The sequence below is a fragment of the Protopterus annectens genome, chromosome 14.part0 (genome assembly GCF_019279795.1).
Source record: "Protopterus annectens isolate FY-2018-M chromosome 14.part0, PAN1.0, whole genome shotgun sequence".
In the NCBI taxonomy this organism is placed as follows: Eukaryota; Metazoa; Chordata; order Ceratodontiformes; family Protopteridae; genus Protopterus; species Protopterus annectens.
This window is the reverse complement of record NC_056748.1, coordinates 1,082,352,527-1,082,367,647: the sequence shown is the minus strand read 5'-3', so window position 1 is coordinate 1,082,367,647 and position 15,121 is coordinate 1,082,352,527. Positions and strand designations below refer to the sequence as shown.

At 43.4% G+C, this 15,121-nt stretch overlaps 1 protein-coding gene across 1 annotated transcript in view; it reads left to right on the top strand.

The window, feature by feature from the left end:
• The window catches only part of CFAP46 (cilia and flagella associated protein 46), a 3,596,153-nt gene that overhangs the window by 603,590 nt on the left and 2,977,442 nt on the right, over positions 1-15,121 (top strand). Inside the window, exon 12 of the mRNA XM_044056880.1 lies at positions 4,698-4,888. Coding sequence (XP_043912815.1) covers positions 4,698-4,888 — 191 coding nt within the window. The remainder of the gene's footprint in view (positions 1-4,697; positions 4,889-15,121) is intronic.

Sequence of the window (15,121 nt, the reverse complement as noted above, 5' to 3'; positions counted from 1 at the left end):
TTGGGCTACCTGCACCACCGTGGCCGCCCTGGGCATTATACTCTATAATGGGTCTAATGAGGGATGAGTACAGTGGTACAATGACCTCCTTTTTACTGGCTGAAAAGCCCTTGGTGATGAGGTGTGCCACATAGAATTATTTCCTGACTGTTGTGGCAATGTGGTTTTCGAAAGTGAGACCACTGTCCTCCTGTGTCCCTAAGTCTCATCAGACTTTTGATGTTTAGTGTCCTGCCACTTATGTGGTAATTCATGGGTACATGTTTTTTTCCAAAGGGGATAACTATACATTTCTTGGCATTAAGCCTGAGCCCATGTCTCTGAAACCAGGCATCTGTTTCTGTAAGGCCCTTTTGTAGAATATCCACATCATTTGGGGATTCAATAATGGCTCCCAGTTTGCAGTCGTTTGCAAACTTTGTTAGCCAGAGTCCCTTAGTGTTGGCCTGCACTTCAGAGAAGTAGATGCTAAACAAGAGTGGTCCCAGGACTGAACCCTGAGGTACTCCACTTGTCACTTGTCTGGAGCTGGATTTGGAGTCTGCTACTTTTACTGTCTGGGTTCTGTCAGTAAGCAACCCATCGAGTGACGTAGGGATTTATGCCCAGCTTAGTAAGTTTATCTATGATTCCAGAGTGGGGGATTGTGTCAAAGGCCTTGGCGAGGTCCAGATAGGCTGTGTTGACTACCTTACCCTCGTCCACAGCTCTGAAGACTGATTCGAAGAAGTCAATCAGATTCAGGAGACAAGATCGGCCCTTCACAAACCCAAACTGGGTGGGGTCTAGTGTTTGAAGGTTGCCAATGTCTTTGTTTATAAGTTCCATGATAATGCGTTCCATGCCCTTGCAAATCAGGCTTGTCAGACTGATGGTGACGGTAGTTCCCGGGATCCAAGGTGGATCCTCCCTTGTGGAGCATGATAACTGTAGCTGTGCACCACTCAGTGGCCACGAAGCCTGAGGTGAGGCTATGATTAAACATCACACTTAGGTGAGGTGCCAGTTCATTTTGTAGTTCATGTAGTACACAGCCTGGGATGTCATCTGGTCCCATGGATGCTGTATTCTTAGCTTTGGAGAGTGCGGTTTCTACCTGTGTGGCCGTGATTATTGGAATTTGGCAATCTTTTGGTATTGAGATGGGCCCTTTAGGGGGTGAGAGTGGGGTGAAGTTGGCACTAAATCGATCTGCCAGGAAATTGGCAATATCCTTTAGATCAGTATATTTAATGCCATTCTGTTGTAACTCAGAGCAGATCTGAGCATTGCCATTTAGATTCTTGACATAACTATAGAATGCCTTGTGGTTGTCTTTGGAATCTTTGGCAATTTTATTTTCGTAACTAGGTTTTGAAGATTTTTATGAGGGATCTCAGCTTCTTACTGAGGCTGGTGAGGGAGTTTTTTGCATCCTGGGATTTTCCTCTTTTCTGCAACAGTTTCTTCCTTCTGTTGTCTAGTTTGTTTATAGCAGGAGACCACCAGGTTGGCTTCCTCTTTTTGGAGAAGAGCATCTTGGTTCTGTTTGGGATGGCATGATTCATGCACGAGTGGATGTGCTCGTACAGTGCCTTAGTGTAGGATTCTGCAGTCGAACTTCCATATCCCGTCTGCGTGGGTGTTGTGAAGTTTGTCACTTCTGACTTCAGTAGCTTGAAGTTGGCTTTGGAGAAGTTTTTTAAGGAGGTTTCTTTACTGGGGGGGTGGAGGTAGGATGTGGATGTCAAGGGTGATTTGCTTATGGTCAGACCTGACCAATGAGAGGATGACCACTGGTGTGGAGCATCTATCTAAAAACGAAATAAGATAGAAAACTCACTTTATTTTTAACCAAAAAACAAAGCTTTCTGGAGTATCCCTTTCCTCACTGTTGATTACTACATTTCTAATTAAAAATGAACACATTATATAACAAATGGACAAATATCACATGACACAGCCAACCTATAAAAAACAGTACATAAGTCCAATTATAATATTAAAGCTATAGGACTCTATTTTCAAACTTTTATTAACAAAATATATTTTCAAAAAAAACCTATATAATATGTTTATACTACATATAAAATAACTAAACACTAATTTATTACTTGTTTTAGTAATAAATTAGTGTTTAGTTGTTTTATACAGAGATTTGATTTAAAATTTCTCAGCAGTATTGATAATATCCTCACCAAATAAAATATTTAAGTGAGAATATAAGTCAGGGGCATAGGCAACAGCATTGATACCATTTAGAGGATTGGCATTTGCAACAGCTGGAGAGACCACAAAAGTACCTCACCAAGAGGATCAAGGGTCTCCAACATATGTCTTATTCTGCCAGACTAAAGAAATTCCAGCTCTGTTCAGTAGCATACCGCCTGTTCAGAGTTGATCTCTGCCTGACGTACAAGGCCATGTCCAATCAGGATCTGATGGACATGCTCCACCTCAAAAAATCCAAATCCATCAGGACCACGAGAGCTAAAGACTTAAACCTCGGCACAAGTATGAATAGGACATGCTGGAGGGATAGATTCATAACCCAGAGGCTTCCCATGCTCTGGAACAAGATCCCAGTTCATGTTAGGCAGAGCCCCTCACTGACTGTCTTCAAGAGAAATCTTGGTGAGTGGATGGGAGATCGTAAGTTTACCCCAGGGGTCACATCTGTGTCACTACTAGACAGGGGCACAGTAAACTAATTCTATTATATAAGGGGACTTTCACTGTGTCACTACTAGACAGAGGCACAGTATTCTAAATCTTTTCTGTGCATTTTTGTACCATTTCATAGGTGGCGAAAGTCACATCACTATGGCTAGGCTTGCAAATGCCCCAGGGCAGATAGCCTAGTACTAAACTATGAAACTATAAACAGTAGAGTTTATTTTATATCATCAAGTAATTGAAAATAGTTTACTTTTCAGAAGTCATAAAACAGAGAGGTATTGCAGGGGGAGTACCACTAGTTTTAAAGGAAAATATCACTGATTTGTAGTCTAATTTAATAAAGGAAGATTGTACATATTGTGGTATGACAAAAGTGGCCATATTTGTGAGGAATAGAGTAAGGGTAGTGAGGCCCTAGTAGAACTACAATCCCTCTGAGTTTAATAAAGGAAGATTGTACATGTTGTGGTATGACAAAAGTGGCCATATTTGTGAGGCATAGAGTAAGGGTAGTGAGGCCCTAGTAGAACTACAATCCCTCTGTGAGGTTTTCAGCCCGGTTTCACATTTTCACTGACTTGTTATAACAGCTCAGGGGAAGCTGCCTTGCAATCTACAAATACAGTCACAGATCGGTCAGTAATCTTCTGGAGTGTAGGTATCATTGACTGAGTAATTATTGTTGTATGTCATCTTCTAGCCAGAACTGAGTAAGATCTTCCACACTCGAGATTCCTAACCATGAAACACAAACATCTCTGACTACTGTGGCTACAAGCTCTACTTTTAACAGCTTGTTCATCTGAATTCATATTCGACTGGGCTATTAAAAGATTTTACTTTTCTAATATACTGAGTGTATGTGCTGCTTTCACTATTACACACAGCACTTTTGTTTGTTAAATGGCATTGATGGAAAGAGAGATGATGCAGACATAGACCCATATTACTATGTATTATAAAATAATATATATATATATATGTAGATATATACATATATATATATATATATATATATATATATATATATATATATATATAATCTATATGCATGTGTGTGTGTGTGTATTTTATGTTCACCTTTGACCTTATAGCCCGTAGCCCATGTCATGGCTTTAAAGTTTCCACAAAGGACTGTTTCACTTAACAAAATAACCAATACATGGGGTTGGGAGGGTGACCTAATGGTTAAGGTGTTTGCCTTACAAACACAAGGTGCAAGGTTCAAGTCTCGCAAGGGATAATTGGCTAGGCTTCAAATGACTCACAAAGGCAGTTAGCCTAGTATAAACTTATGAACTTCAGCTTCCTATGAACATTACAAATTGTATACGTAAAACAACATTTTCTCATTGTCTTTCTCCTTTAATGGTAGCAGTTTGTATGAATATTTATTCCCTTTATTGTTATCGATAAAATACTGGCGCTTGGTTTAGATGCAGCTCATTATCCCCAGTTAGGTAGGAGTCTTTTACATATTTCAATCCTAGATCTGTTGGGAGACGGGAGTTAAATAATCCATGTGCTAGGAATGAAACCTTTTCTATGTTTTTAGTGAACTATTCCAAGACGTATCTCTTTTTAAGTAAAGTTTAATTCATTATTTAACTGTAGCACAATAACAAGGGAGCAAAATGAGTGGAATACTTGGAAATGTGTAAGTGAGCGAAGGGAAATTAAAACAATTCACAACTGCAGTTGCAGCAAATTACATTATAAACTTTTTCGCTTCATGTTCTGTCTTTTCTGTAACTTTTTAAGGCCTGTAGCAGATAATCGTGTGTGTGTGTGTGTGTGTGTGTGTGTGTGTGGGGGGGCATCTTTAAACTGTATATGCATTTAGATGTGTTGATAATTTAACTGTTTTGTGCGGAAGTAAATCTTTTCCATTCATAACTGCTGCTATGACTGACAAGTGACTATATCTTGTCTTTACTAGGCTTTCTACTTTGACTGTAGCATTTGTAGAAGTAAAAATTGAACAATCGAGTTCATGCGAGTACAGTCATTAGTTTAATTTTGTTTCCTGTTTTATGCAGAAACGACTAAAGTTGATAGAAAGAGTGGATGTGGCTCTTCAAAATGCAGTACGTTATGGAGAACCTAATGTAATTCAAGTGGCATGTGTCACTCAGTGGAATCTGTGTCTGCCATTGCTTCAGCATAACTTACGGAAATCTGTAAGGAAAACATTACGCCACGTAGCCGATGTCCTGGAGCAGATTAACAGGTAAATGGCAAAAGAAACAATGACATTTTCTTACTTGTAAAACGTTATATATTTACTATCTGCATATTTAGAACCCAGTACATCGATTTCTAAGGAGTTGTGAACAGCACTGCCCTCCTCAAAAAACAGATCAGTCCATTAGGAATTATAACATTTGTTCAGATGTGCTGATTGAAGGGCAGTGAATATAATTAGTTTGCAGTGACATGCACTTGGCCAAAGCAACTGTCCCCCCTATCAGAATCTATGCAGTACTGACTGCTATTACTTTTGGTAGTCCAGTGGTATGAGAAACACCCACTCAAGGGACCTCAATCTCTTGTACAAGATCAGCAGAACATGCTGGAGGGATAGGTACTTATCACAAAGATTATCACATCTATGGAACTGGTTTCTCCTCCGTAAACCAGATTACTGCTGTTACTCTATTCAAATGTAACTTGGATGAGCGGATGGGTAACCTCCAAATGTTAAGTTGTCCCATCTCGCCTTCATTCTTGCTGTTTGGGTTCGGAGCCGATCCTCGGCTCCGACTCGGCCTACTTCTATAGCTCGACAGCTATTTACTGGCTCGAGGCTAACCCTTATCCCAGAATGCCCAGCGTCAGCTACCCAGATCTCATTTGCCGCTTCAGCTGCGAGGTTGCTTCGTTACTTGCTCAGGCTTAGTATAGTTTTTTCTATGATTATAATTGTTGTTTGTTCTTAAATTTTGTCAAGTTTTTTGTCTAGATATAGTTCTTTATCCCCTATCACCTTTCTTGTGTGTGTTTTAGCTTTGTTGGCCATCGCTCCATATCTTGCAGGCCTTCTGTTTCCCCTGAACTCGTTTAAATTAGAGAGTCCCCCCCCCCCCCAGGACAGCCATTTAAATTTAGAGGCTCTCCTTTCTGTTCCTTAACTGTAAACAAAAAAAAACTTGTTTTTTTAGTATAGTGGTGTAACATGTCTAAAGAGGCCAAAGTTTCTGGCTTCAAAAAGTGTGACTCATGCTGTCAGAAAATGTCTTTGACAGATGGGCACACTAGCTGTGCTTATTGTTTAGGGGCTGTGCACCTGCAGGACTCCTGCTCTGTCATGCATTTAGTCCAAGGTTCCTGCAGGAGCGCAAAAACAAATTTATCTTTCGAGGATTATTGAAACCACAGGATTCCCCAGCTAAAGGTTCTCAGCCAGTGAAATCCTCTAAGTCTGTCAAGCTGTCGGCTCCTTCCTCGGAACCGACTCCTGGGCTTGAAGAACCAAGTTTGTCAGTACCGACTAGCATCGACAAGTCATTTCCTCCCTCCACTCCAACTGCCACCTCAGAGCCACAAGTGAGCAAGGTCTCCTTCATTGGAGCCGATCCACTCCCTTATTAGGAAGTGAACGCAGTCACCGCTCTTCATCCCACTCCTCTCGATCCTCCAGGTTATCAGATCAAGACATGGAGAGAGTAGTCAGCAGGTTGCTTAAATCACAGGCCCTTGCGAAATTCATTTCCAGCCCACCTCAGCAGGTTGTGGCTCCATCCGCCTCCATCTCCATTCCTCCTCCTCCATCTCCATTCCTCCTCCGACTACACTTAGTTCGGAGCCAGAGACCATGGACGCGCTGATAGAACCGACTGCGCCGATCACATCCTCTTCGGTTACGATGTCGGCTCTGATCACCTCGATTGTTCCGTCCATCGAGGGATCTGGGCGCTGAAGCTCTCTCGGCTCTGAGGGGGGAAGTGGCATCGGTCCGTTGTCCGACCCCGCTCTCCCTCTTGGAGCCGTCGCTCTCAACGCGGAAAAGGACTCCCGTCTCTTTGGAGCCGGAGCTTTCTTTGCCTCAGGATCGTGACACCTTCAAGGTCATGCAGAGTGTACTGTCCCCTGAAGCAGCCCTACTATCATCCCCATTGGCTCCTTCTCTTGTGGTGCCTGTGCCAACCTCTGCTTCTCCACCTGCCCAGAAGTGTAGGGAACCTATGCCCCAGGACACCCCATTGGGTGACCCCTCTTCTTCTAAGGCCTCCCCTGATCACTCAGAGGAGCCTCCTCGGTTGAAGAAGTGCAAGAGGAAGCACCTAGACTCCCCTGAGTCTGTCATATCAGATACAGACCTGGATGAATCGGAAGGGTCCCCCAGGTCCCCCTCTAAAGATGCTTCCTTTTCGGGCATCCTTGAAATGCTTAGGTCTTTCCTAGCCCCTACCGAGGATGAGTCTGTATACCTGGAGGTATTTGGTTCTTGACCCTGCACCTCCTGGGTTTCTCCACCTTTCAATCCACTCATGTCTGTAGTGGCTCGAAAGGCTTGGTCAGCTCCGGATTCTGTGGAACCTACTCCGAGGAGACCAAATAAGTTCATAACAGCCCCCAGGGCAAACAATTTCTCTCTAAAGGTGTGCCAGTTGATGCCATGGTGGTAGCAGCAGTCACCAAGAAAGAGTTAGCAGAAACTTCTTAGTCTTTCCATCCACCAAGCAAAGAGTCTAGGACAATGGACAGATATGGGAAGTGAATTTTTTCCTCAGCGACCTTCTCAATGAGGTCCCTGAATTATCTCTCTCATTTTACATTACTTCAAAGGGATCTCCTAAAAGAGCTTGGAGATACCCTACAAGATCCTACAGCTGAGGGAGCATCAGCCAAAATAGCTTCCCAGCTTGCGACTCTTAATTTTGTAGTCAACTCCTCCATGAGGCTGATTTCCTATGCAGCCAATGGAGTGAGCAGAGCCGCATGTACAGGACTGGCTCTCAGGAGACATACTTGGCTGCGGCTGTGTCAGTTTGTGGAACCCTTTTGAGTGTCCTTCACAAATACTCCCTTTGATGGCTCCTCGCTTTTTGGGCCTCAGGTGAAAGACACTCTTACCAGGTGCGAGCAGGAAGGCAAGACTCTCTCTGCCATGGGAGTCTATTTTTCCACTCCTAACAGACCTTATCCCAAAGGTCAGAAGGGTAGAAAGATGTGGTTTCAGAAGTCCCAGGGACCCTTGTCTGACACATGTGGTGACTTTTACCCCAGGGGCAGAGGGGGAAACAACAATGGCAGACGCCACCCTCATGGCAGAGGGGGACTGCAAATGAGGGTGACAGAGAAACTTTCATTGCCAAACCCTTCCAGCATCCCTGACGGGTTGCCTGACTGTTCACCTCTGGAGGCAGTTGGGGAAGACTTTCCCTGTACCCAAAAGCCTGGAAAAATATAACAAGAGACAAATGGGTATTATCTATCATATCCGGAGGTTACAAAATCCCCTTTAATCAATCCCCGCTAAAGTCAAAAAAGTCCATCCCAGATGTCCCACCCAATCTAAGGGATCAAGCAGTTATTCAAGTTTCAAAACTGCTAGAAAAAAGAACCATTCAGGAAGGCCACGCAGACCAACTAGGATCCGGAACTTACTCAAGATTCTTTTTAGCACCAAAAAAGACAGGGGACTGGGGACCAATACTGGATCTCAGCAGATTGAACAAATCTGTACAAAAAGAATAGTTCCGAATGGTAACACTGCAGTCCATTCTCCCCGTTCTGGGTTAGGACAACTGGATGTGCTCCATAGATCTTCAGGATGCGTACTACCATATCAAAATGGACAGATGCTCCAGGAGATTTCTTCACTTCCGAGTAGGGGCCAGTCATTATCAGACCAGAGCTCTGCCCTCCACAGCCCCCAGGGTGTTCACCAAATGTATGGCACTAGTCAAGGCACACCTGAGGCATCAAGGATTCCAGGTGTGTTTTTCCCTATCTAGACAACTGGCTCCTAACTGCTACCATCAGGCATCAACTCTTAGAGACACAGTATTATACAATATCAACCTGCACCCAACTAGGCATTACAGTAAATTTCGAAAAATCTGCCTTGTTGCCCTGTCAATCTGTTACATATATAGGAGCAGAATTAAACACAAAACAGATGTTTGCAAGGTTACCTCAGGAAAGAGTTTTCTCTATGCACTAACAAGTGTAATTTCTAATGCAGAGCAGAAAGGCCCAAGTCAGAGATGTCCTGCAAGTTCTAGGCTCCATGGCAGCTGCCATTCTTCTTGTACCATTAGCGTGTTACCACATGAGAGTCCTTCAGTGGCTTCTCTTTACTCAGTGGTCCTTCCAGGAACTACCCATGTCTCACATGATCCTGATTACAGAAACATGCAAAAGACACCTGTCTTGGTGGATGGTCTCCCCCACTGGTGACTCAGGGCAGACCTTTCATTCAACCCCCTCTGGTAACCACAGTGACCACGGACGCCTCCCTGATAGGGTGGGGGGGGGCATTATCTGGGCAGGACAGTCCAAGGCATGTGGCAACCTCACGAGTACCATCTGCATATCAACGTCCTCGAGATGAGAGCGGTGCTCCTAGCGTTGCAAGCTCTTCAAGACTCTCTTCCTTCTGGGACTATTGCGATCCAAACAGACAACATGTCAGTTGTGTGGTACATCAGCAAGCAGGGCGGGACCAGGTCCTTCCCCTTGTGTCGAGAAGTCCTCAGGCTATGGCAGTGGGGCGATTTCTTCCCAACATTTTCTGACAGCAATGCACATCCCTGGGAAATCCAGCATAATAGCGGACAGACTCAGCAGGGCTATCCTCATGCCTCACGAGTGGTCTCTGATTCAGGAAGTTGCGTACCTTATCTTCCACAAATGGGGCCACCCTTGCTGCGATCTATTTGCCACCCTCCTCAACAGCAAATGCAGCAGCTACTTCTCCCTGCTTCCTCCTCCAGGTCAAATTCCCAGGGATGCTCTAGTCCACGATTGGCTTCAGGGACTCCTTTATGCATTTCACCTTTTCCCGTAATTCCAAGACTCATACAGAAAGCAAGATCATTGGGTTGCAAAATGATCCTCATTGCCCCGTATTGGCCTCGACAGATATGGTTTCCGTTCCTGCACCTTCACCTTCACCTTCTAGACCAGCCTTGGGTTCTGGACCCAGTGCCAGATCTGTTGATTCATCAGTCAGGCGTGTTACACCAATCCCTTCAGACTATCAAGCTCACAGCTTGGTTTCTCCACTTCCTACCTTAGCCAGGCTTCTAAGTATCTCCCCAGCAGTTCAGAATATTATTGTATCCTTCCATAAGTCAAGTACGAGAAAGACTTATGCTAGCAAATGGAAAAAATTTTCTTACTGGGCAGAATCTAAAAACTTAGACCCCTTTTCAACCCCAGTCCATCAAATTCTAGAATTTCTGGCAGAGCTTTTTCAGTCGGGTGTGGCTGCTGCTACCACCAGGGTACAACTAGCAGCCATATCTCATTTTCATATTGAAATTCTTAATTCTAGCATAATGTCTCATAAGCTCTGCAAAGCCTTCATGAGAGGAACATCTCTTCTTAGACCCCCAGTGAGGGATCAACCTCCTCCTTGGGATCTCAATTTAGTTTTGACTTTTTTGATTCTGCCTCCCTTTGAAGCAGCAGCTTCATGTCCCTTAAAATTTCTTTCTTGGAAAACACTCTTTCTGGTTGCTATTACCTCAGCTAGACGTGTTTCAGAACTCCAAGCACTCTGTGTTCCTCCTCCATATATGGTGTTTCACAAAGATAGAGTTTCTCTAAGAACCAGCCCATCCTTCATACCAAAAGTCTGTTCAGAAAACAATTTAAATCAATCCATCGATCTCCTTGTCTTCTTTCCCATTTATAGCAACAAGGCAGAATACGGTCTTCACCAACTGGATGTGTACAGACAATTACGTTTTTACCTCCTTAGGACCAAAGAGCTAAAGTCAGACCAATTATTTCTCTCCTATGCCCACAATAAGCAAGGCCTTCCAGTTTCTAAGGTGAGCTTATCCAAATGGTTATCTGACACCATTGCCTTTATTTATCAGTTAATAGGTTCATAGGTTTATACTAGGCTAACTGCCCTAGGGCATTTATAAGCCTAGCCCAAAGTTATGTGGCTTACGCCGCCCCTTATGTTAGAAATACTGTACCCATTAGTTTGTTGTGCCTCTGTCCAGTAGTGACACAGAGATGATTCCCGGGGTAAACCTACGATCTCCCATCCACCGGTCAAGATTTCTCTTGAACAGAGCCAGCGAGGTGCTCTGCCTCACATGGACCGGGATTTTATTCCACAGCATGGGGAGTCTCTGGGTGATAAATCTATCCTTCCAGCACATCCTATTTATATCCGTGCTAAGGTTTAAGTCTCTTGCTCTAGTGGTTTTGGTGGATTTGGATTTTTTGAGGTGGAGCATGTCCATTAATTCCGGGTTGGTCATGGCCTTGTATGTCAGGCACAGGTCACCTCTGAGCAGCCGGTATGCAACTGAATAGAGTTGGAGTTTCTTCAGTCTGGCAGCATATGACAGGTTTTGGAGTCCCTTTATCCTTTTGGTGAGGAACTTTTGGGGTCTCTCCAATTGCTGCAGGTGTCGGGTGAGATACATCCCGAATGGGGCATTGTACTCGATCATTGGTCTGATAAGTGAAGAGTACAGGGGAACAATGACCTCACTTGATCTGGATGTGAATCCCTTCATGATCAGGTGGGCAATGTAGAAGGTCTTTCGAACCACTTTAGCAACGTGAGCGTCAAACGAGAGGCCACTGTCAACCTGGGTCCCCAGGTCCCTGATAACCTCTTCTGTGCTTAGTGGGTTGCCACCTATATGGTAGCTTGGTGTTACCTTGTTTTTCCCAAAGGGTATGACTATACACTTTTTTGCGTTTAACTTCAGGCCATGGCTCTGGCACCAGCTATCAGTTTCCATGAGACCCCTCTGAAGGATGTCTGTGTCCAATGTACTATCCACTATGGCACCCAGTTTGCAGTCATCCACAAACTTTGTCAGCCATAGTCCTCCTATGTTTGCCTGTACTTCTGAGAAGTAGATGCCGAACAATAGGGGGCCAAGGACTGAGCCCTGTGGGACTCCACTTGTAACCGTAAGGCATAAACATCTACCAGCAAAACCGAAAGGTCATTCTACTAGAGCATTAGCCACGTCTGTAGCCTTTCAGTCTAAATTGCCCATAGACTCAATTTGTGCAGCTGCCACTTGGGCAAACCCTCATACCTTTATCTCTCATTACAAAGTGGATGTGACTGCTCTGAAGAGTCTGTTCCAATGAGCCACCTGGGGTCTTTAGGTGCTAGGGACGCTGTCCCAAACAGCAAGAACGAAGGCGAGATGGGCAACTTAACATAAAGAAGTTATGTGCCTACCATAACGTTCCATGTTAGTTGTCCTTCATCTCGCCTTCCTTCTTGCATCCCCCCTCTTTCCCCCTTCCTGGAAGATTGAGAGGAGTTCACTATGGTTTCACTGGCTGATTTCCTTTTTCTTGGCTCACATGCCAGGTAATTTTATGACAGTTTGCTCTGATCTGTTATTTTGGTAAATCAGTTTTAGGTTACTGGTTACTTTTTGTCTAGTTTGCGCTATCACAAACGAGATCTGGGTAGCTGACGCTGGGCATTCTGGGATAAGGGTTAGCCTCGAGCCAGTAAATAGCTCTCGAGCTATAGAAGTAGGCTGAGTCAGAGCCGAGGATTGGCTCCGAACCCAAACAGCAAGAAGGTGAGATGAAGGACAACTAACATGGAACGTTATGGTAGGTACATAACTTCTTTTTCACCCCTGGTTAAGCAACAGTGACCCTCATAGCTAGGGAAACACATGCACCCAACATATACTTGTGCTGCCCATCTTTGGAGATTTATGTTGCAAAATATAAGGGCCAATAATTACCATGGGAATGCAGGGCTAGTCATCTGAAGATCCTCACAGATCAGTAAACACCTTTGAGTCTAAGAACCTTTAAATTTAATTGTCCTTGACGTGATTACCTGAATTTGTCGTATGATTATTTTTCGTATAAATGAAAGACATTCCCGAATGCAGAAGATGCTGTATTATCATAAACACATTTGAGTCTAAGAACCTTTACATTTAATTGTCCTTGACGTGATTACCTGAATTTGTCATATGATTATTTTTTGTATAAATGAAAGATGTTCCCGAATGCAGAAGATACTGTATTATCATAAACACCTTTGAGTCTAAGAACCTTTACATTTAATTGTCCTTGACGTGATTACCTGAATTTGTCGTGTGATCATTTTTCATATAAATGAAAGACGTTCCCGAATGCAGAAGATACTGTATTATCATAAACATCTTTGAGTCTAAGAACCTTTAAATTTAATTGTCCTTGACTTGATTACCTGAATTTGTCATATGGTTATTTTTCGTATAAATGAAAGACGTTCCCGAATACAGAAGATACTGTATTATCATAAACACCTTTGAGTCTAAGAACCTTTACATTTAATTGTCCTTGACGTGATTACCTGAATTTGTCATATGATGATTTTTCTTGTAAATGAAAGACGTTCCCGAATGCAGAAGATACTGTATTATCATAAACACCTTTGAGTCTAAGAACCTTTAAATTTAATTGTCCTTGACGTGATTACCTGAATTTGTCATATGATTATTTTTCTTATAAATGAAAGATGTTCCCAAATGCAGAAGATACTGTAGGTTCATAGCTTAGTACTAGGCTAACTGCCCTTGCGAGCCATTTTAAGCCTAGCCAGTTATCCCCTGTGAGATTCAAACCCTGTGCCTTGTATTTGTAAGGCAAACACCTTAACCATTAGGCCACCCTCCCAACCCTATTATCAAACTGCATCATAGTATTTTTTCTGTGCTTCCCATTCTATGTCCCTTTCTGCCACTCAGTTGTCCTGCTCATTCCTCCTAGAATGAGGACCTTACAGCCAATTTCTTCCTTCCTTCCCTTGGAGGTGAGGATTGGGGGGGGTATTACCATCTGCATGCAGGATAATGGTTTGTCTACTAAATGCTAATCCTCCTGTACATGCTCAGTGCCATGATCTAGGGTAGGTTGCACCATAAGAACGAAAGAGGATTTATCACTTACAGTAAATGATGTAACCCCTCAGGACACCCTTCTCCAATAGACTACTCAAATATTTTTATCCTGTCTGCAATGGGGATTGTGCCACAGGAATGTGTACTCAAGACAGATATTCCCACATCCTCTTCCAAAAAAGAAGAAAGCCAGCACCAGCTCTATTAGGTGTCCAAGTAGCTAATTGAAGTTGAGTTGTCGTGATAATAGTCAGGGCTTTATTCCTCTGTGTCAACAGAGTTGGCAGATTGTACCACAGTTTTCTACTGGGTTTCATCACCTGTAAAACAAAATTATTTCAAAGAATTTTTCTACTCGAATATTTATTGTCATTGCATACTATGGCAAACATCTCCATTAACATATACTGCATGCACCTCACTATTAACATTTTTGAGAACAATTCCGAGTAATTAAAAGAATGGCACCTTCTGCAAGTTATTCTTTATCCAATATTTCAGAACAGATAAACATTTTCTTGCACTTTTTCTACCTGTCTTACCTATTGATCATCTGTGACCTTTGCACTTTGTCAAACCCACCTGAGAGAGCAATAATTGTAGAAGTTAAGCTTAAGCACTAGGTTTTTTTTCCACATATACCAAGAAGTGGTTTGGGGCTGGGCATGCAGTGGGCATTGTATAGCCTATCACGTTTCACAGGTGGTGTTAACTCAAAAATGTACTGTCCCCTCAAAGCAAGTTTTCCATTAAAATTCATTTTTATTCTATTTATTTACACTTTGTCAGACAGGATAACCCCACTAGGACAATGGCATCTTTTCTTTGGAGACCCAAGGTGTAATTCATACTAATTATGGTAAATTTAATCAAAGCACCAGGGAAATTCCCACTCTTTTTGGTAAGTGCCATTGGATCTTTTACATCCACCTGAACAACCACCAGCATAGGTAGTGGGGTCTAGGTTTAACACCTTATCTGAAGCATGACGCACTCAGAAGTGCTGAACTGCAGTGTCAGTACTGGCCATGACACACTCAGAAGAGCTGCACTGCAGTGTCAGTACTGGGCATGACAGACGCACAAGTACTGCACTGTCAGTACTGGGCATGAAGTGCTCAGAAGAGCTGCACTGCAGTGTCAGTACTGGGCATGACACACTCAGAAGAGCTGCACTGTAGTGTGAATACTGGGCATGACGCACTCAGAAGAGCTGCACTGCAGTGTGAATACTGGGCATGACACACTCAGAAGAGCTGCACTGCAGTGTCAGTACAGGGCATGATGCATTTAGAAGAGCTGCACTGCAGTGTCAGTACTGGCCATGACACACTCAGAAGAGCTGCACTGCAGTGTCAGTACTGGGCATGACACACACAGAAGTGCTGCAC